The sequence below is a fragment of the Kryptolebias marmoratus genome, linkage group LG5 (genome assembly GCF_001649575.2).
Source record: "Kryptolebias marmoratus isolate JLee-2015 linkage group LG5, ASM164957v2, whole genome shotgun sequence".
NCBI lineage: Eukaryota > Metazoa > Chordata > Actinopteri > Cyprinodontiformes > Rivulidae > Kryptolebias > Kryptolebias marmoratus.
The window spans coordinates 15,465,820-15,487,328 of record NC_051434.1 but is presented as its reverse complement, the minus strand read 5'-3'; the positions used below and the strand labels follow the sequence as shown (position 1 = coordinate 15,487,328).

Below are 21,509 nucleotides of genomic sequence, written 5' to 3'. Positions count from 1 at the left end.
CACAAAGTATAAATTCAACCTAATCCCTTAGAACTAAATGTACAGTAGTTTCCTCAGACTTTTTTTTTGTATATTGCTGTCCTTTGTTGTTGTTGTTGTTGTTTGCCAAATTTGACAATATTGTATAAACACTCGTGATGTTCTGCTTTATTGCATTATTACAAAAAAAATAAAATAAAAAATGAAAAAACTGAAAACACATGTGAAACAGAACACAAACTTCCTCACTGAGAAGTAGCTGCATCAGATTTAGGTATTGGGCGTTTTTTTTCCAGTGAGTGATAAGTTGAAGTGAAGGAAATATCGAGAATATTGATAAATCTCATAAAGGTTGAAGAAAATGTATTTGCCAGCTCTGTGCTGCAGGCATAGCCCTGTTCTGGGGATTGGACACGTAATGACTCTATTAAACCTAATTTACTGCCGAAACTCATAACCAGAAATGAAAAGTGTGACGGGAATAATTTATGAATGTATGCACACACACACACACACACACACACACACACACACCCTTACACATGCTTATAAAGCAACTGTATGACCACTTAAACATCTCTACTCTAAAAATGTTTTGGGGTTCAGTTAGTTATAAAGCACTGAAATCTGTCATTCTGCTCAGTCTTCCTAATTCTCATCTTCACAATTTTTGTGAATATCAGTTGATTATTAAACCTTCTCCTTCTACCCATCTGTATTCATAGTCATGTTGTTTTGCAGAAATCAGAAACAGACAATCTAATTTGTCATGCCAATAAAAGAAAGAGTGTAACTAATACTATCAATGATCACTCTGTTCCATTTATGTATGCCACTACTCTGGCAGTTTGATATCATATACAATCTTTGGGCTCCGCCACTGATACACTTAAATGCAGCAAGCATTAATGTCATTAGTTACACTTTTACTTGAGAGGTCAAGAGAAAGTTATCTATTTCTTTCCCTCGCCAAACTCTTAATCTACCATTTTATCCATGTGTACTATCCCCACATCAACATATTGCACAGACTCAAGAGTAATGGGGATAAGTAGGTACCTGTTTGGAAAAAGGCCCCCCCTGTGACCATGCTGTTGCACTCAAGCTTTGGTCCCAGCAGCTAATATGCTAATCAGAGTCCTTGTGCATGTGCTAATCTGGTGGAGACGGAACAGAAGCTGTAATAAGGTAGCCTTGGTGGATCAAAATAAAGGCTACAGCACAGTGGAGCCTGAAAGTGACAACTCAGTCTATCATTATAAATCAGATTAGGCCAGAGGGAAAGTACCCAAGTACTAACCAGGTACTTTAAAAGGCAAATCAGCACTGAGTCATTTAGGACATCCTTGGTGTGTGAGCAGGTGTTCTGGCTTCAACAGATGATGGAAAACACCTGCTATGAATTCACTGACGGTATAGCTGGAAGTACAGTGTGCAGCTGGAGTCCTCCGCCCTAAGAAAGTCACTTGTGATTTTTACATTCAAAAAAATCACTGTAGGGGATAGACAAACAAACAAACAGGAAATAAATAAATTACCCTAAAGTTATAGATGACCAAAAAAGAATTTGACACATATGGTTTCATGCTTGTGGAATGTGTTCATAAAGAATTATTTTTTTATACTTATTTGTCCCTGTTTGTCTGCTGGCCCATTCTGCACGTCAAGCTCTGTGCATCAAGGGAAGACAACCAAACATACAAACAAAAAATGTCTTTCACTGCAGAAAGCAAATAAAAGTCCATTTTTATTGTCCTACTATTAGATACCAAAAGATTGCTTTAATGCTGTGTCTGTGGTGTGAATTTGTTCATTTTTCACATGGGAAGGTATGAATTGGAGAGTATGTTCCTCTTGTCTGTACAAACCACACTGAATCTAGAACATGTGGCTATCTCTGTGGTATCTTATAACTGAATTGGTTTATTTCAAATCTTTTTTTAAGTGACAAACATTGTTATCCATTCTTAAAATTATCTGATCAGTTGATTTATGACATGTTACCTTGAGTCATTTCATGATAGTGAAATAAATCTTTAGTTTGCACAGTGTCAACTGTAACATCTCAAATTCTTTATGCATTTCTCATGTCTTAGTTCCAGGTCAGCTCACCTGTTTTGTTCAGCATGAAGCAGAATCCGTAACACATAAACCAAAGCGTTGAGCCATACTCCATGGGGCTTTGGTGGTTAGTGCTGCCATCTTGTTATCCTGAGGTTGTAGGTTCATGTCCAGGTTTTGCCAGGATGGACATCTGGCTTAAAACAATTGCCAAATTGTTTGTGCAAGTTTGCTCACTGTGGTAACAGAACATGTTATACTATTGAGCCATACTCCAAACTGACCATGTGGGTTTTTTTTTTATATATAATTACAGACTTTGTTTAGAGAGATGGGTATAAACACGACCACTTTACAGATAACAACTTAGTGAAATTCAGAAGATGTTTATTATTGTTTTTTTTTATGTTTGCTAGTGTATAGTTAAATATACTACAACTGACTAAAAAACTTGTGTTTATTGTCTGACTTGGTGTCAGTAAGTCGTGTTGGTGTGTATGTGTTCCTGCTCTGGCCTCTGTTCAACCCTCTCCCAGTGGAGGAACTGGAGTTTTATCTAAAGTCCAGCACATATTCTGGTTTGGTCCCTGAATGTGTGTTTGGGACCAGTGCTGTCATCTGAATGACACATTTTTGGTCAATGCATCCAGGAGTGTCTGAGCCTGATCAGCTCCCACTTTAACCTTGTTAAAAGTAATAAAATTAATTAAATAAAAGGAAAACGAGAATAAAAAATGAAATGGATTGCTTGCTAACTTTTTATTATTTCCCTTCTCTCTCCAGCTTTGCCCAGTTATACCTGTGGTAATCCTGGGCAGCTAATAAATGGCCACCAGCAGGGGTCCAGTTTCAATATTGGGGATAAAATCCGCTACAGCTGCAGTCCTGGCTACATGCTGGAGGGTCACACCACCCTGTCCTGCCTTGCCACTTCCACTGGTACGGCGGCCTGGGATTTTCCACTTCCCTACTGCAGAGGTGAGTAAAATGAACAGCAGTAAGCTTTCAGCTGTAAAATCTATTTAGGCTCCATCTTGAAACAGATTCACAGAAAACATGTCTAAATTATTTCTAAATTTAGTGACTTTAATAAACATTTTTAGACCACAAAGCTTTGATAGCAAGATAAAAGACAGTTCACTAGTGGTTATTTTTTAATTTTTATTTATTTTTTTAATTTTTTTATTTAAAAATGTTAAGGTTCAAAAAAATATGTTTTGAAAATAAACTAATGCCATGGTTTTCGAACTGTGGTGTAAGTACCACTGGTGGTACTCAAGATCCCTCTTGTGGCACTCAGAAGAAATTTCGGTATCAACTGTCTAGAAGTTAAATAACAAGCTAATTAACCATCAGAAGATTAATGTGATGGAAAGCAAAAAGCAGAGAGAGCCAAAAAAGATGAGTGGTTCAAGCAAATTATGATCTTGGCTGCAAATAGAAACAACTGGAAGGAGAAGTGCAGTGAAAAAAATATTTCAAATCCCCCCTGTCGAAACTGAAGTGGATGATAGTGAATCACTGTACTAGTGGCTTCTCAAGCATTGCCAGGGAAGTCTCTGCAGGATCTGCTATCAAATAAGACACAAATCAGTGAGAAAATTTGATTCAAATTATTTCTTGTTTTTATTTAATTGTTTTAGGGCAGATGAAGAGCAAATGAAGAGCAAAGTGTCCTTTGCAATCGTGTTCTCAGCAACAAATCCATGAAACTTTCACATGTTAAATCACGCCTATTAGCCAGGGTTAAACATTAGGCCAGTTTGCTTATTCATTTCAGCTGTTTATAAAAACTTTGAGAACCACTGAACCTGTATGTTGCTATATTATCACTTAACACTCTGTAAATTGCAATATTTTTTAATGTTTCAACTTACCTTGTCTACATTTTTCCGTTCACCAGCTGATGAACTACTTCTTCCAGCCCACACACGCTCATGTATTTACAGTGTTGTCTGTGTTCATACTGATATCTTATTTACTGTGTCAGGACCTCATGTGTTTGCTCCCAGTCAGGTGCTTGTGCCAGTTGTCCTTCCCTCAGAGTTAGCAAGCACCCCTGCGGCAGCGACACCTGCCAGTGTGTGCTGCCTGACCTGACATGACACGGTTTTTGAGAAGTCGTATGTAAGCAAAAGTGACTCTGATGGGATTACATTTACATAATTTATAAGGGTACAAACATGAATTCTCACAACTGAAATGGATGCACATGTCTTAGTCATGTGAGCTTGCGTGTATGTGAATGCCCATTTGCTGTGTTGTGTGCAAGTGTGCATGTGTGAGTTCCCTTGGATCCATGTGGCCATTGGTTTATGTCAGTGTGCCTACTGAGCAGCCCGCTGAGACACTATGCCATCTGTAGCCAGGCCGGGAGTCAGGAAGCCCACAAAGGAGCACACATGGCTGGGCACCACGAGCCAGAACAATCCCCACCCACCCAGTACATGCAGGCACATACACACGACTGCACTATGATATCAAAGTGGCATACTATTGTATGGGTGTTAGTACATTTTTTTTTTGTAATCAAATTTATCAAAAACTGTCAAGGGACTATGACACCATTTAGTGTCTTTTTTTATTTATAAATAACCAGCTACTGCAGTTAAGACCAATTTTCAGCTTTCGTTCTTACCCTTAATGCCCACCCAGAGTCTATTCTGGGGAAAAAAAAATTCAAGGACTCAGGGATGTGATTATGCCACCTTTTCAGCTGAAATTACACGCCAACAAGTTTTAGAAACTTGCAATTTGGCTGTGATTAATTGAGGTCCTCTGGTGACCACATAAAAGTCAACTTTTACACCTGAGTGCTCCTTCATAATGTGCAAGTGTATTGTTAATGTCACTTCAATTATAGTGGCTGCCCATATGTGGAGGGGGGGCAGAGCTCCCACTTTACTTTTGGAGCAGGAAGAACATTTTTGGCATCGTCACCACTCTGGACTCAGGAGAGAGCTGATGTGCCAGCGCTGTTGAGCCAAAGTTGATAGCCAGCTATCGATGGCACAGATAATGTTTTACATGTCCTGTGTCATGTGCATCAATTTGTTTTTTAGCTGTTAAACACATTAACCCCAGCCTGTTCAAGAAAATAAACTGTAGGTTTTTTTTCCACTGCTCTCCTACTTCTCGCTTATTTATTTATTTCTTTTAAAAGCTGGCAAATAAAATAGAATAATAATAAAAAAAATACTTTGTGGTGCTACATATTGGGCGCATGTTGTCTATTACACTTTTTTTCTTCCTACTATGTTTGTGTATACAGTGCTTTGAAAAATATTGTCTACCCCTTGTACATTTCCACGTTTTAAGAGGTCATAACTACAAACTGTAAAATATGTTAGTGGTATTTTAGGTGATAGACCAGCACAAAATGATTAATAAATGTGAAGTAGAAGGGAAATGCATAGTTTCCTTTTTTTTTACAAATAAAAATCTGATTAGTTTGGATTTGTATTCAGTCGCCTGAGTCAACGCTGGATGTTTCAGGTCTTTATCCTTCTGGAATGTGAACAAGTGTCCCAGTCTTAAGCTTTAAGCAGCCTGTAGTAGGTTTTCTTTCAGGATTGCCATGTAATTAGTTCCATCCATCTTCCCATCAACTCTGACCAGCATCCTTGTCCCTGCTGAACAAAAGCACCCCCACACCATGATGCTGCCATTGGTGTGTTTCAGGTTGGGGATAGTGTGTGCAGTGTGATATGCAGTGTTAGTTTTCTGCCACATGTGGCATTTTGAAATTAAGCCAAAACTTTCAATTTTGGTCTGATCTGCCCAGAGCACCTTCTTCCACATGTTTGCTTTGTCCCTTACATCATTTAAAGTAAACATACATCTTATGGCTTTCTTTCAACAATGGCTTCGTCTGCCACTCTTTCATAAAGGCCAGATTTGCGGAGTGCATGACTAATAGATGACCTGTGAACAGGACAACCTGAGCTGTGGATCTCTCCAGCTTCTCCAGCATTACCATGGGCTTCTTGGCTGCTACTTTGAAATTTGTGATTGTAACGTGACAAAATGAGTGTTCAAAACTTAAGGGACTGTGTTTATGAACATACATTTTCACTTAATGGCTATAAAATGTCTTCCATATTTATTTTGCCATAGCACTCATAGTATTCAAGCATCCCCTTAAAGCTTCTGGAAAACAACAGCACAATAGGTGACAGCCTTAAAGTGTACTGTTATTGCTGTGAGAAGCAGTATGGCAATAGATTAAGATACGTGACCTCTTACACATTTTACATATTAAAGTATTCCTGTTCAGTGGTTTCATTTTGGGTGCCATGGTGGTGCAGTGGTTAGAGTTGTTACTTCCCATTGAGGAGGTAGCAGGATTGCCTCCTGGCCTGGGAACTTCCTGGTTGGACATTGCATATTCTCCTGGTGCACACTTGTTTTTACTCTGCGTACTCCAGTTTTCTCCCACAGACCAAAAACATACATGTTAGGTTAACTGGTGACTCTAAAATGTCCCCAAGCGTAAGTGAGCGCGTGAATGATTGTCACTGTGTCCCTGTGATGGACTTCCAACCTGTCCAGGGTGTACCCCGCCTATTGCACAGTGAATACTGAAGATAGGCACCAGCTCCATGTGACCCAGAAAGGAGAAGCGTGTAAAAGAAAATGATGGGTAGTTTCGTAGCTTGTTTTATTTCCACTTAACACACAATGGTTGTATTTGGCCAATAACAGCCAACAAATGCACTAGGTGACAAAGAGTCAAGATGAGATGAAGAGTCAAGAGCCCAGAGACTTCCTTTCAAGTGTGAAGAAACAGTCCTGTGAGGAATATCAATTCTTTATTTTTTTTTTTTCTGTCTGCATTCTGCTTCCCGTCACTCCCACTGCAACAATCACCTGTCATCTCTCATGCCATCTTTCTCTTTCTTCATTGTCCACCTTTCCTCTACTGATTTTTTTTTCCCCATTCCCATCCTCACATGTCACCTGCCATCTTCTTCATCCCCTTCTCTGCACCCTTCCGTCGTGCTTTCCCTCCCATTGAAATTCACACCCCACAGGTTTCCTCTCGTCCATACACTCTGCTGCCCTCCCTCAGGGGGTTTGCCATGGTGACAGGTAGGATGGATGATAGACAGGGCCAAACGCTTTGAGGTCCTCCTCTTCTCTTTAAAACATCACAGACAGACAGCTGGCAGGCCAATATAATCAGTTCTACAAAAAACACACACACCTCCATTAAAAAAAAAAAAGTTACGGTTAAAATGTTGGTCCAGACTGACCTTGTGTCGTCTCTGTTCATTTATATGTACCAAACCCTACTTATCCTCAGTTTTGTTTTGTTTTTCTCTAAGTCAAAATATCACCTACTGCATTATTTAAAAATGACATGCAAGTATCCGAAGGTGGGCTCTGAGTATTGTCCTAGCACCATAAAAAATGAATGCCTTATTATTTAATTACCTCTTTAAAGCAGTCTGAGAAGTGAAGAGTTGCTTTAATTAACGCAAAACTGAATTAATCATAATTTAAATATGTTCCTCCATGTTACATTAGTTTGCATCATACCCTCTACCCTACTTCCAGCTGACTTTAAAAAATAAAAAATAAAATGAAATAAAATCACTGAAAGGCATTTTGAAATCCTAAAACTTCTGTCTCTCTTGCCTCCAGCAAAACTGAAAAGAATGAAAAGAAATTGTAATTTGTAACTAACTGCAGATTTTCCTACTCCCAAATGTAATATATATGTATATGCCATTTGGCTTGTGGCAAAAAAAAAGTAAATAAGGTTGTTTACTTTGCACCCACTAACCTAAAGTCTGCATTTCATACTTGAGATTTTTTTTTCCTTGCAGAATCATTCAACCATAATGTCTGTGTCATCAGTCCATGTTTTCAGTAGCAGTTGTCATCAGCGTTTCTGTCATCTGGTGTTTTTCTCCCATAGGTTTTTGCCACTTCGTAGTATTTTATTTAGTTTCATCAGTTTGTCATTTGTTTTGACATTTACCATAGTCACACAGTTTTAAATTGCAATCATTTACAGAATGCAGTTAAATTGCATAATTAGCACCAGAAGTGTGACTTGCAAATAAAACACCTGTTTTGTTTTGTTTTTCTTTTTTTTTGTTTCGTTTAGGTCTGTTTTTGAAAATTTATGGCTAGACAGCTGTGTGCACAACTTAAAATTCTTTTCTCTGCCTCTCTCTAGCCTCTGTCAGAATATCAGTCCATACCTTCTAGACCTCACATCGAATCAATACGCCGTGTGCAGGAAGAGCGCTCGTTGATTTACTGTTGCCAACAAGCCTTAGCAACTTTTCAGAGCCTTTCAGGTACTTCTAGGGAACACCCTGCTTTTAAACTCACTACAGTTTAAAAGCTTGGTACTTCGCACTTTTTTTTTATTAGAACTGAAAAAGCTCCTTGGATAAGAAGTGAAACGTCTTCAGCTAACAGAAAAGCAGTTCAGTTGCGTTGTGTTTATACTCTTACGATGTCCTCCTAGGGGAAATATTGCAACCTTTTGAACAAATCCTAATTACTTATTGCCACACTGCCAATCTCTCCAGCAAGTACAAAGAAGCAGTAGCTGGTTTGATACATTATCATAATGAACATAATAAGTGCATGTTCCAAATTTAAGGGCAGCTAATTTAACCACATAGATGTGGCAGCAGGCTGCTAGAGCAGTCTGAGGGCTTGGCAGCATAAACTAAGAGCAGCATGACAGCTGGCAAGAAAGCAAATGTGAGTGAGAGACATGAAAACTAAGACATTCTGTTGCTTCTAACGTAAATAAAGATAACTGGCTGTTAATAGAAGTGAAAAGTACATTACAAACAACAGCCACTGGTCAGTTTTCTACAGTCAAATCTAGGTTTAATCCAATATTGTAAAATTTAACAACAAAGTGTCATAATTAATGGGATTAGTTTAGAGAACCTTGGTAAGCAAATTACTTTAACAAAGGTCTCTTAAAACTTTAGTTAAAAAAATTAAAAAGAACAATCTTATGTTGACCTTGTTTAGGGCTGCTTGAAAATCCTCTAAGAAATAAACCTACAGATGCGTAAATAGTGCAAACAGGTTGAAAAACAATATTAATAGGATAGTTTTCTGCACCACGAGCACACAGAATCGTTTCTATGAGCCGAGAAGTATGTTCACAGGAAGGTCTGACTTCATAATGTGCACAGATGTGAAGCCTGTGAAGTCTGAACCACGCGGCTTTGATGAACAAGTGGTTAACCTGCTCATTCGACATCTTGGCTTTTGAGACTCTGGAGGCAGAGACAGTGTAGACTTTCTCCATTTATCTGATAGGCTTTGTGAGCTCAGTTCACATAAAAGAAAATAAAAAAATCAGTAAAACCTAATACATAAAACAAATCTTCAATCAAGTTAATTAGTTTTGCTAGATGTAAAACCCTTGTCCTTGATATTTTAGATGTTTACACAATTCTTTTTTTTTAAATTTCTTTTTAATTAAAGGAAAATGCCAAAGTTTTGACTGGCAAAATATTTGCAACAACAAGGTTACTTGTAATTACATGAAAATATATTTTTTAAGACCACAGAATCAGTAAAGCCTTGGCACAAAACCTGATGGGCGTTTCATCATGCAGTTTATTGATCAACTCTATGTCACGTTTTTGGCTATTAGCATTTTGGTAATAACCTTGTTAGTGCAAAAAGTACAGTTTTTTTGTGTTTGTCGAGCAGATTGCTCTGTAGAAATTTGCATAGATACGAGTGAAGAAACAGGAACAAATCTACATCAGTTTAGTATCAATAAGATTATTGCGGTGTTTGTCTAGTTGTGCAAACGCTCTCATATTGGTTTAGACACTATTTTGTTTCCTGTTTTTTCTTTTTGGCATCTAACTACTTCAGTATACTTTCAGCTATTTTAACCATTCATACACCAAAACATTCCAAAGATGAGTGCTGTGACTCTTAGTTTTTGTCACTTTTATAGTTTTTGTCTTTTTTTATTTATTCATTTTTTCTGGTTTGATTAAAAAGAATGGAAATTTTAAATTTTATTTGTTTTAGTTTTTCTAATCTTAGGTTTTACTTATTGTTGTTCTAATCTTATCTTTAAGATATGGTTTTCTATATAGTTTTAATCTACTACTTTAGGTTTTAGCTCATTTTTGCTTGAGCTTCTGATTTGCCTGTTATAACTTTTAAACTCCTGTTCAACTGGCTTTAGCTTTTTTCTTTGGTTTACCTTATTTAAGTCTACAAATTTGCCTATTAGCTTTTAGCTTCTGTTTTGCTAATGTTTGCTTCTGTTCTGGATAACTTCAACAATTAAGTTTCATTTTCAACAAATTTGATCAAAGTCAATCAGCCCTCAACGTTCACACTGCATTTTCTTTGTTATATTTCCATTTCCTTTTGATCTCTAGCATGACTTTTATTACTAGTCCATAAATCACCATTACTAGTCCAAAATATTTTAATCTGTTATTTGTAAAGTTTCCATTACTGTTTATCTACATGAAATACTATTGCAGCTTCTACTATTATTACTGAACAACTTATTTATAAAACAAATATAAATTTTATTAATATACTAACAACAATAAATTAAATGAAAAAAAAAAATAAATTAAACTGAATACTTTCAATGGGAAATGATTTGTATTTAAAATACAAAAAAACAAACTAAAACAAAACAAACAAACAAAAGAAAAACAAATAGAGAAAGAACAATTGTGCATTTTTTTTCTAAAGTGGATATCATTAAACATGTTTTATTACTGGAACCTTTCTAATACAACTACAGCCTGGTAAAGTTTCACCAAGACTAGTACAACTGCTAATAACTCTTACTTGTTGGTGACAGCTGCTTCAATTTCTATTACTGCCACCACCCACTGTAGATAACATTTACAACATAGCCTCAGTTCATACATGAATTTGCATTATAAAACAGTCTCTTTGAAGCCACTGGTCTTTGTAAATACAAATAGTTCACAGCTTTTTAATTAGTTTCAGTACTGTTGGGCTGGGAAGTAGAACAATGGATTCTTTAATCAGAGGAGATGAAACATCAGACACTGCCCCCACCTACAGAGTCTAAAAAGTCAAGCTGCCAGGAGAGCGAATATTGAACAGCTGAGACTTTATAGGACATGTCGAGCAGGAACCCATCAAAGCTGTCTGCTTGCGTGATGAAAATTATATGCAAAGTGTTGGAGTGCACCCTCGAATAACTTATTTTGCTTGTGAATACATTTTTGTGCACTTACTTTGTGAAATGTACCTCTGTGAAAAGAGTTTTCTTTTAACAGGGACTAATTTAAACTGTCATTACACTTTCTAATTGGTTTTCACATAAGCAGGTCAAGAAACTCATAAAAGAAGATCAATTATTTGTATTCCCAGGTCTGTAGGCTTGCATGGGTCTGAAGGAGAATGTATTATATCTCTGTCTTGTAAATATTTGATTTTAAAACTGTCATTTTATAGATGTTATTGATTTATTTGGTTTAGTTTAATTTTTTTTTCTGTCAGTACTTTCTCCCATAAGTCTTTTTTTGGAAAACTCAGTTAGGCACAGCACCTTGAGAGCTAAATGTGAACTTTTAACAGCATTTAATCTGTGTGTGTGTTCAGTGACCTTTTACTAACCATGTTGATCCACTTTTTCCACTTTTCTATATAATAATTATCCGCATCTCACATGTTTGGGATTATTTTCACTTTGTAAAATTTTCTCTTGTATCAAGGCTCCAATAACTTGACTTTTCCCTGTACTCCCTGCAGCGGATGATGGATGTGGAGGGACACTGCGGGGCCAGAGTGGGGTGATCACCACCCCCAATTACCCAGCTGAGTACAACAATAATGCTGACTGCACCTGGACTGTGCTGGCTGAGCCAGGAGACACCATTGCCCTGGTTTTCTCTGACTTTCAGCTGGAGGACGACTATGACCTGCTCGAGGTCAGCGGCACTGACGGATCCTCACAGTGGTGAGTAGTCAGCCAGCAGCATTTTGTCTAGAGAGAGCTGAGCCGTGGATAGGGAAGGAAGGGCAGTCCTGCAATGCACCACTTGCACACAGGCACTCTGTCTGAAGAGGGAGTGAGCTGGGTGAAGTGTGCTTGGAAGTGGGTGGGTGTTAAATAGGTTCTGTGGAGCTGGATCATGACAGTCTCGCAGGTGTTGCAAGTAATGTCTTCCGAATTAATTTGACAGATCACAGTAATTTATTTGATAGGCAGGTTCTAGCTTTCATATTACAAACTCTTCAGCAGTGTAGCGTGTGTGTTTGCTGGTTCTAAGATGTAATTTGAACAATCTTGGTCGCACACTTTCGCTCCTATTCTCAGTCTCACACAAACACACATGCTCAACTCTGATGATGAAGAGGCAGGATATCCTGGCGTCAGTGTGGGTCTCTCACCATCTGTGGCAGCTCCTCCTTTCTGTGACAACTCTCTCAGCTCAGGAAGTAATTAGTGAGCTCGATTACCACCACCAGCCGTATAGTGCTGTTAGAAACACACACACACACAGAGTCCATATGGGCACAAATGGACATGTGCACAATCATTCACACTTTCAGTCACACAACCACATATTTGTGCTGGCACTAAGAAATCGTGCACACAGATGTACCCTTTAACACTCTTTCTGACACTTTAAATCCTTCCTTCAGTTGCAAAATTAGGCTAATAATAATATAATTATTGTGGCTGAATATAAGAGCTGTTTTTTTTTTTAGTCGTTTTTATAATAAGCATTTGATTTTTTCACATACATATAATGAGCACGTTTTATTTTATTTTTTGGTCTTCAAATTGTTTATGTACTGTTGCAGTTGTGATGTTAAACAGTGATCAAAAGTTGAGGTGTCCTTCCTGTGACTTATTCACTTACCTGTTATTTAAGGGAGAACACTCTTAAGAAGCACTTGAAATTATATTCTGCATTGCAGACTAATTATGAAGTCACTTTGACTCTCTAATGTTTCTATGATATGGCCACAAAGATAAGTCCCTCTTTAAGCAGCCTATGACTCTTAATAAATCACAAATTAAGCTGGCCACATCCCACAACAATGTGAGATTTTAAGAATGAAGCCAGCAATGCAGAACCATAGGAGGCAGGAGTGTAACTTTGATTGATGTGGAGTATTTTGCATAAAATGTGTGTTGAAGATCACCCATTCTATCAACGCAGCACCTGGCTGGTTGCACAGATAGTCTGTCATCACTACATCACACTGTTGAACATCAATGCCAGCTTACCTTCTTAGCTAACTTACCACTCTTATTTCTATGGTGAAATCACACAATTTGGTTGTTTGTTGGTTTAAATTAAAATGATGTACAAGGTCAAAAAGTAGAAATGATTGGGTCAAAGTGTTAGAATGAAAATGAACTAGTAGAGGGAGTGTGGAGAGGAAGGCAGGACTCTTAAAAGAGAAGATGGATTTTAGTTGGGAATAAAACAGTGAAAATATTACAACTTCGAGCTGCTAGCCATTTAGAGAGGTGATGGTGCTGACCCAAAGCTTGCATCTTCTCCCTGAATGGTTCAGTGAAGTCTCCACTCTGTAGGGCCTGATAGCCGTGCTCTGTCTTTCACCTGAAACAGTTCTGGCCTTTTATTTATTCACCCAGCTTTGTGCAGGCAGACACAGTGGCTAAGATTAAAAAGCTGTTTCCATCATCTGCTTTTAAATGTAAATTTTGGTTTACAATTACAGCATCAAAGCTTTGTTCATTGTCCTACAGTACTCTCTATTTGATTCTGATTTTCAGCCATGATTCTCATGTTTGAACTCTTTTTATGTAGTGTCAAAGCTCATATACCGGATATGGTTTCCTTAATAAAAGTCAAGTAGCTACTTCATCTTTGTGGTTTTACCAAATGGCAAGAATAAATTTATTCTTCTGTTACTATTATTTTCAGTGTTGACATTTCAGATGCCTTAAAAAAAATATTATTTGATTTAAATGATGAGATTTGTTCATGAATCAACATTATGAAAACTTTATAATTAAAGACAGTCAAGATTAGAAGAAATGCAAATATATGAATGCATTTTGGATTTTCTAAAAGTGCATGGCAGTAAAATAAAAAACCAATAGAGTGGTTCAATTTGGGAGCTTTATTAATTTTAAACTGGTAGATGAGTTGAGTGGTTCAAACTGTGAAGTGAGACCAGAGATCAAGGTCTGAACAATCACTTTCTTATTAATACACAACTCATATTGAAGCAGGTAAAGTTCATGTCTATTTTCTTCCATTGCTGTGTTTTTGTGTCTGTAGTTGCTTTCAGAGAACACAAAACATAAGATAAATTCAAAAAATAAAATAATCAGAGGGAGTGTGAATCTGAAACTCATCATAAACAATCCTGATTCATCACACTATCCATTGCTTTTTATTTATTTATTTTTTGCATCCCAGCAAAATTTCAGAACAGGCTGGATGAAAAGATAGCCCTTAAGGCTAACTGAGATGTGCGTGTGAGTGTGTGCGGACAGAAAGTGGCAGTGGGAAGGGGATGGTATGATTGGCAAGAGAATTTGTTCTCGTTTCAATATTACCCTGAATGGACTTCTTTTGTGTTGCTTGTCCAAGAGAACACATTACTCTGCCATTACACTGTTTGTATCCACATTGATTTTTTTTCCTATCACAATCCAGTTTGAGGCCATGTAAATAATGCTGATGATCATCAATTGCCAAATCCTCATTCGCCCACTTGCCGCTAAGTGAAACTCACAGCTATTTGACTTGTAATTTTCTTGGATGCTCAATTGTTTTCCAAGGCAGTCTAATACATTTTCATCCCCCAGCAGTGGTCCCTTGAGATGGTGAATGCAACTCTCAAAGCACCTTTGATATAAATAGAGAACATAAAGTGCCTGATTCTGCACTTGAAAGCATTCGGAATCTCGGCCTTATTCTTGTAGTTCTACACTCAAAAAAAAAAGAAAAATTACAGTAATAAAAAGCGCAGCTAAATGATCGCACCATTTTGACAAAAAAAAGAGGGAAAATTCCCAAACAAAAGAATATTTAAGTTATCTTATTTTATTTTCATAACTTTTACCAATTCTATATCCCATAAACTTTCTTTTTTCTTTAACTTTCTTTTTTTTTTACTTGATGCATTCTTCTCTGATAACACAAAGCTCCTCAGGTCAATGCAACTTATTTAATTCTCCCGATAGATCTGAGAGTCCAATGAGTTTTGATCCCTCCGGGCAGCTTTCTAACCAATCTTTTCTCCCTTTTAACACTATGCCATGTGGACTTGAGACACTGACATTTAGTGAGGTTATGAATTATCCCTGCAGTGCTGATATGTGTTAGCTTGTCCCAATGTGGGAAAAGGAGCATGTTTGTGTTTGTGTATGAGAGAGACAGGAAGAGATAAAGACTTGTAGTATAGGAGTACAGAACACTAGATATATATTGATTGGCTGTTAGGTTGACTCACCTGAGACTGAGTCAAGACTTTGGAAAAGCCTTTTTACATCCAGCTGCTGTGTACTTTACTTTCCAGTGGGAGTTGCTACAATGTAAGGAGTGTATGTTTTGTTTTTTTGTGAAGATAAATACCTCAACTTTTTCTTAAAGACACTAAAACAAACTTTTTTTTTTTATGATGGTACTTGTACGATAAAGGTGCTGCAAATGTAGATAATGTATTCATATTTGTTTGCAAATGTGTCGATGGCATGAGAATTGTTGATTAGTATAGGAATAGGATGCTTTCTTTGGTGCAGTGGGACTCCACAGTGTCTGTCATTCCAAGCTGTTTGCTCCCGGATGTATATTATTTTCATTTTATAGAATGCTCAGTAATGTATGGAAATCAGTGAATATCCTTCATATCCACTGTCTACTGTTTCCTGTTAGCTCAGCCATAAAAAGCTCCCACCTTCTGATCACTTGGATGTTTTGTTTCAAAATGTAATTAACACATTAATGCTCCAGTGTGTGAAAACAGTCTTTTGGCAGTCTATTCAGCAGGCATATATACATGTATTCTTCAGTTTTTTTTTATGTTCTGGATAATCTTTCATATAGGTCTGTAGGAGTGAGGAAAGCGTTTTTGCTTCAGAGCTTTGCCCATAATTCATCATGACATTACGAGTCTGGTCACGTCACTCTGGCACTTCCTCTTCTCTAACTGTCTAAATTTGTCCTTCTGAGTCAGACAATCTCTATCACCACACCATGAGGATATAATAAAACATGGAAGTGACTGGTTCGGTAGCGTCTCATGTGCGTTTTGATGGCGATGCTGCAAATATCTAAAAACCTATGTGAAAAGATCCCTTTAAAAAAAGCTCTCACTAAAAAAAAAAAAAAACTAAAAATAGTAAACTAAAAAACTATAAATATTTTAAGGTTTGTGTGTGGGATTGCAGTGAAGTATGAAAACGTAATGAAGTGTTTGGATAGATGGATGGAAAATGAATGTCCTCCATGAAAAAATGTCATGAAATGTGTTTTTCTCTGCTTGCTTTTATACCATTTTGCAATCTTACTCTTGAGTCTCACTCGGCACATTGCCTATCATTTTTTTTCCAGGCATGGAACTTTTTGCTCGACTTGAGAAGAAGATTTTCTAAACACCAGCTCTTGGTTAAGGACTCCCTCTCTTTGCAATTTGCCACTGATCAATATACCATCTCTGAAGAATCTTCTTTTTTTTTCCCCATTTGCCAAAAAATTCTTCAGTGCAACATAACTGTGTGAACACCTGATGCTGTGCTGCAAATTGACTCAAGCCAGCACTCTACAGCATGATACTCACTTTGACACACTGCTTAGACTAAGAGCAGGAGAGGAGAGGGGATTTTGAGTACAGAGAGCAAGGTTACAAAAAAAAAATGGTCCAGAGCTTGCTCATGTATTTTGTTTTCCTTGACAAAAAACAGACATACTGTCCACTGAACAGTGTCTTTGTATTCAAACTGCTTAGTGTATGTACAAAATTTGGCCTGTATCAGCTGTGGTGTCATGATTACTTAATATCACACTGAAAGCATTTAAAGTCTAAAGGTCAATAATTATCACTGATTATCTGCTAAGTTGAAAACAGCAGGTTAAACAATTTATTTAACATTACTTAGTCTGATACGAAGAGCAGCTATAGGCAGAACAGAAGTGAAGATTAACAGATTTGTACTGATACAGACACAGATGTACACCACCCAAATGCATCAGTAAAGCAGATGTGAATGGAGGCAATTTTGAGAAGAAATTTACAATGAGTTTTTTTTTACATACTACTATAAATCAAAGCAGAGAATATCAAACTTTAGTTACATTTAAGTATGAAAAATAACCTTCCATGTATAAGACTTCTTCTGATGCAGTTCTGGCCTCATAGTGTACTATTTTTCTCAGTGGCAGTGCTTATTAATTACAAGGGGAACTGCAATTAGTGCAGCTCATCTTAAGCACATAAACAGCAACAGATACTCTGAAAGAATGTTTAGCACCACTGATGACAAAGTGTCAGCACACTGCTGTTTTCACCACCCTGGCCATGTGAAGAAAATCTTTACACTAGGACATGTTGAATACTTGAGAAATGAAAGCAGATTACCAAATCAGATTTGCCACAAGGTGTTCTGATACCATTGGGTTTTTTTTCTTATTGCCTTTTTGTATTCACATTTTTAACTTTTATAATAACAGAGACTGATCGTAAAGTGGGCAGTTATGTAATTTTTTAAGGTTTTGTGTGTGTGTGTGTGTGTGTGTGTGTGTGCTACACCAGTTGTTCTCAACCTTTTTACCCTGGATGCCCCCTATTTGTACTACAGCACAACATAAGTTTAGTTCTTGATTATTTATTTATTGAAAACTTTTTTCCAAAACATTTGTCTTTCCATATAAAAGCTAACAGTAGACTCTTGCATATTGCCCAGAGATGAATTGTCAGGATGTTTGTGACAGTCTCTTATAACAGTTGTTTTTGATGTTACAGGGTTATAAAGTCTCCAAAAGGTATGCAGAGGGGAATAGAAAATTGACTTTAAACATCATATTTTAGCTGAGTGAAACAGTGTCTTTTAACAGTATAACTTTTTTTTTGTTTTTGTGTGTACTTCTCAAAATATTTCTGTCACTGAATCACTTTGAAGCTGGGGAAGCTTCTCATCATAGCTGATCTAATGTAAGTCCTCTGAGCTGTAAACATACAAGTCTAACAATTTGTGGTTCATTATCTCCCGCTATGAATTTGTCAGTTTTACAGATATTGAGCTAAAATGTAGCTGAAATTCCTCTCCAACACACACTCTGAGTGCCACACATTGCATCTGATACTGTATGCGCTTAAAACTTTTGCATTATTTGTTAGAATCAACCATATCTGTCAACAAAATATCTTATATATCACTGAACAGATTTTAATGAAACTTTTAGAAAGTAATGATTGGATGCTCGTCTACAACTGATAGCAGATTTCACAAAATCCCATGATATGGGGTGAGATTGAACCTAACGCTGTTTTCAAGATTTGACCAAAACGGCTATAACACAGTCATTTGACAACATAAGATGATCTTAGTTCAAAATTTTGGTACGAAGGGTGTTGTCATTATGTACTCCTTCAAGGAACACTGGGCCTTTTCATAAGTGTATGTCAGCATCAGGCATTTTTTTTTTTTACTTTGAAATAGGAAACAGCATCTGGTTGTTGGTCTTATTGTAAACACTGATTGTTTCTGACAGGAATTTTGTTTAACTCAGGATGCATTTCTACAAAGTTGTTGCAATATTGTGGTAATAGTATTTTTGCTTTTTCTCTGTTTGATGTCGTCTCACTTTGACTTTTTGGACTTTCTCTCAGATTTTGTGTTGTGTTTGTGTTTTCCTTCATAACATATCAAGTTGTGCGACAGTATCAGCCATGAAACACTGCAAATCACTGAGCGGTATACAATACATAAATATTTTTGTTTTGATCATTTTTATTTCAGTTGACAAATTGTTTTAGCCTTAGCTTTGACAAACCCCTTCACGCACGCACACACGCACACAGACACAAAGGTTTTTAAGTTTTATTTAGCAATGTTTCTTCCCTTCATTTGTAATTATTTAATGGACTGTTTAGCAGATTTGTTTAAAATCTAACAATCGTGAAAGTTGCTTGTTTTCTGTGCGTTTCATCATCTGTCACACAGTGAAAGAACTTGTTAGGCATGTTTGTTCTGCAGCTTTACTGCCTTATCCTATGGCTTGCTTTGATCTCTTAAATCACTTCACAGATCACGTTCAGATAACCAAAGAAAGATTTGTGTGCTTCAAACTCTTGCTTGTTGGAATATGATCAAAAGCAAATATTAACTGTAATGGCATTAAATTTGTCTGTCTTGATGTGGCATTGGGGTGGAATTGCAGTTTACATGACACGTGGTTCAGTTTCATCGGAAGAGCTTTTATATATTATTTGTGTAACTTGGTAGAAAATATGCTTTTTCTGTTTTTATCTGCTGCACTCTCACATACGGTCTGTTTGCTCTTAGTGGCAGCTCTCTCAAATGTGTTGCCTGAAATTCTGATGCCCATACCTGTGCAAGCATCTTGTGTAAGTGAATTATTTAAGCTGTTTATAACCGTCAGCCACTGGAGAAGGATTACACAGCAGTTAATTAATCAACCAAAGTAATTGGCTCAAAAAAGTGCAAAACTGGCAGAGGAACAAGAAGAGAAGTTTAGAATTAAAGCAACACTGAAATCAGTCGGCTACAAGCCCAGTGCACTCAGTGGTCTGTTTTAGAGGACGGTTTGTGGGGCAATTAGATTGTAAAAGCAGGACAGTGAGGACGACTATGCAGTCATTCTGCTTCATCTGACTGAGTAATGCTGTGCGTGCCTGAACACATGCACTTGGCAAGAAATGGCTGTTTAATTCTGTTTATCTCACTGGCCACTTATAAACAGATTGCAGTTTTCACTACAACTACATTCAAATTCTGAAACTAGCAAGCTATGGAGAATAAAAATAACAAATATGTATTAATTATGTAACAAATGCTGATTGATATCAGTTAGTGATGTCATATGTGCTCTTCACAAACTATTTTTTTGCTGAAACGAAACAAACTAAAAACAACAAGATGTGTTGCTAATTACTTAAGCAAAAGTGTTGTAATATAAATTGTAATGTCGCCTATTCTGCAGAACATCTTGTTCCTTAGTGCCCCCTGAGCGAACAGAGATGACAGCTTCTCATCTGGGTCACTGCTCGACCACAATATTTCTCTTCACCGTCTTAAACCTTTTCTTCTTGGAACGAAAAATAAAACAACAAAAAGCACAAATACAGCATGTGTAGCCGCTTTGAAAACCCTATTCTTCTTGGCAAGTAACAAAGCAAAAAAAGTCAAAATGTTTAGTTTTCCCCTTTTATTTTCCTTTCTTTCAGATCAGCTTATAATTTAATATTTTGTATTAATACAAATAAATTAATAAGATTATCTGTTTGCAGACATCAGCTGGTGGATTTACTTAATTACTGCCTGCCACTACTGACTGTGTGTGGGTGTGTTTGAGATTGACTGTCTGTTAGCAAAATATTTAATTAACCACTGGACTGATTACTCTCAAACTAATCATCCAATGTACATCTACAACAGATTATCTTCTGGAATCAAAAATATTGTCATAGGCAAGCAACCTTAGAAAACACAAACATGCATGTTAGGTTAATTGGTCACTATAAAATTGTCCCTAGGTGTGAGTGAGAGTGTGTATGCTTGTTTGTCTTGTGTGTCTCTATGTGTCCCTGTGATGGACTTGGGACCTGTGCAGGGTGTCCCTCACCTCTCGTACAGTGACTGCTGGAGACGGGCACCAGCTCCCTGCAACCCTTAAAAGGAGAAAGTGGGTGAAAGAAAATGGATAGATGGATAAGTAAAGGATGTGTCTCAAAAGCTGATCGCTAACTGCAGAGTTATTTTTCAGACATAAGATTTATTTAGAGAAGATTTATATGCACAAATGTATGTGCTTATGAAATATTGTTTTGTGACTGAAAATTCACTTTTATTGCTTGTAATGAAGGAAGAAAAGAGAAGTACAGAGATGACAATGAGGGACCTTGCAAGATGAAATACAGCAAGGCCACGCTCATTGGTTTGATGTGTAATTCATCTTAATCTTCTTGGACAGCAGTGCAGGCCGAATGTGTGTATGGAGGGTGCTTGCAGCATGTATTCTTGTCTCTTCACTTTTTTTGTGTGTTTCTGCAATGCTGGTTTGTATGTGGCGATGAATGACAACCTCATCTTTCAGCTCATCAGACATTGTCTTTTTGTATGAAATGCCAAGCCAACCTGAATATATTTACAGAGGAACCTTTTTGAACTCATAAACATACTTTGACCTGCAATTACTGGCTGCGCTGCAGTGTGGCTCCATAAAAATGCTTCTAAACTGATCATAAACCCGAGGAAGCAAAAGGTGACAGGCATTGTCAGAGTTCACTTT

The 21,509-nt window shown here is 37.1% G+C and overlaps 1 protein-coding gene across 1 annotated transcript in view; it reads left to right on the top strand.

Moving 5' to 3' along the window:
• The first annotated feature begins 2,827 nt into the window (after window positions 1-2,827).
• The window catches only part of csmd2 (CUB and Sushi multiple domains 2), a 167,204-nt gene continuing 148,522 nt past the window's right edge, over window positions 2,828-21,509 (top strand). Inside the window, exons 1-2 of the mRNA XM_017421301.3 lie at window positions 2,828-3,018; window positions 11,797-12,004. Of these exons, the coding sequence (XP_017276790.2) occupies window positions 2,934-3,018; window positions 11,797-12,004 (293 nt within the window). The 5' untranslated portion in view covers window positions 2,828-2,933. The remainder of the gene's footprint in view (window positions 3,019-11,796; window positions 12,005-21,509) is intronic.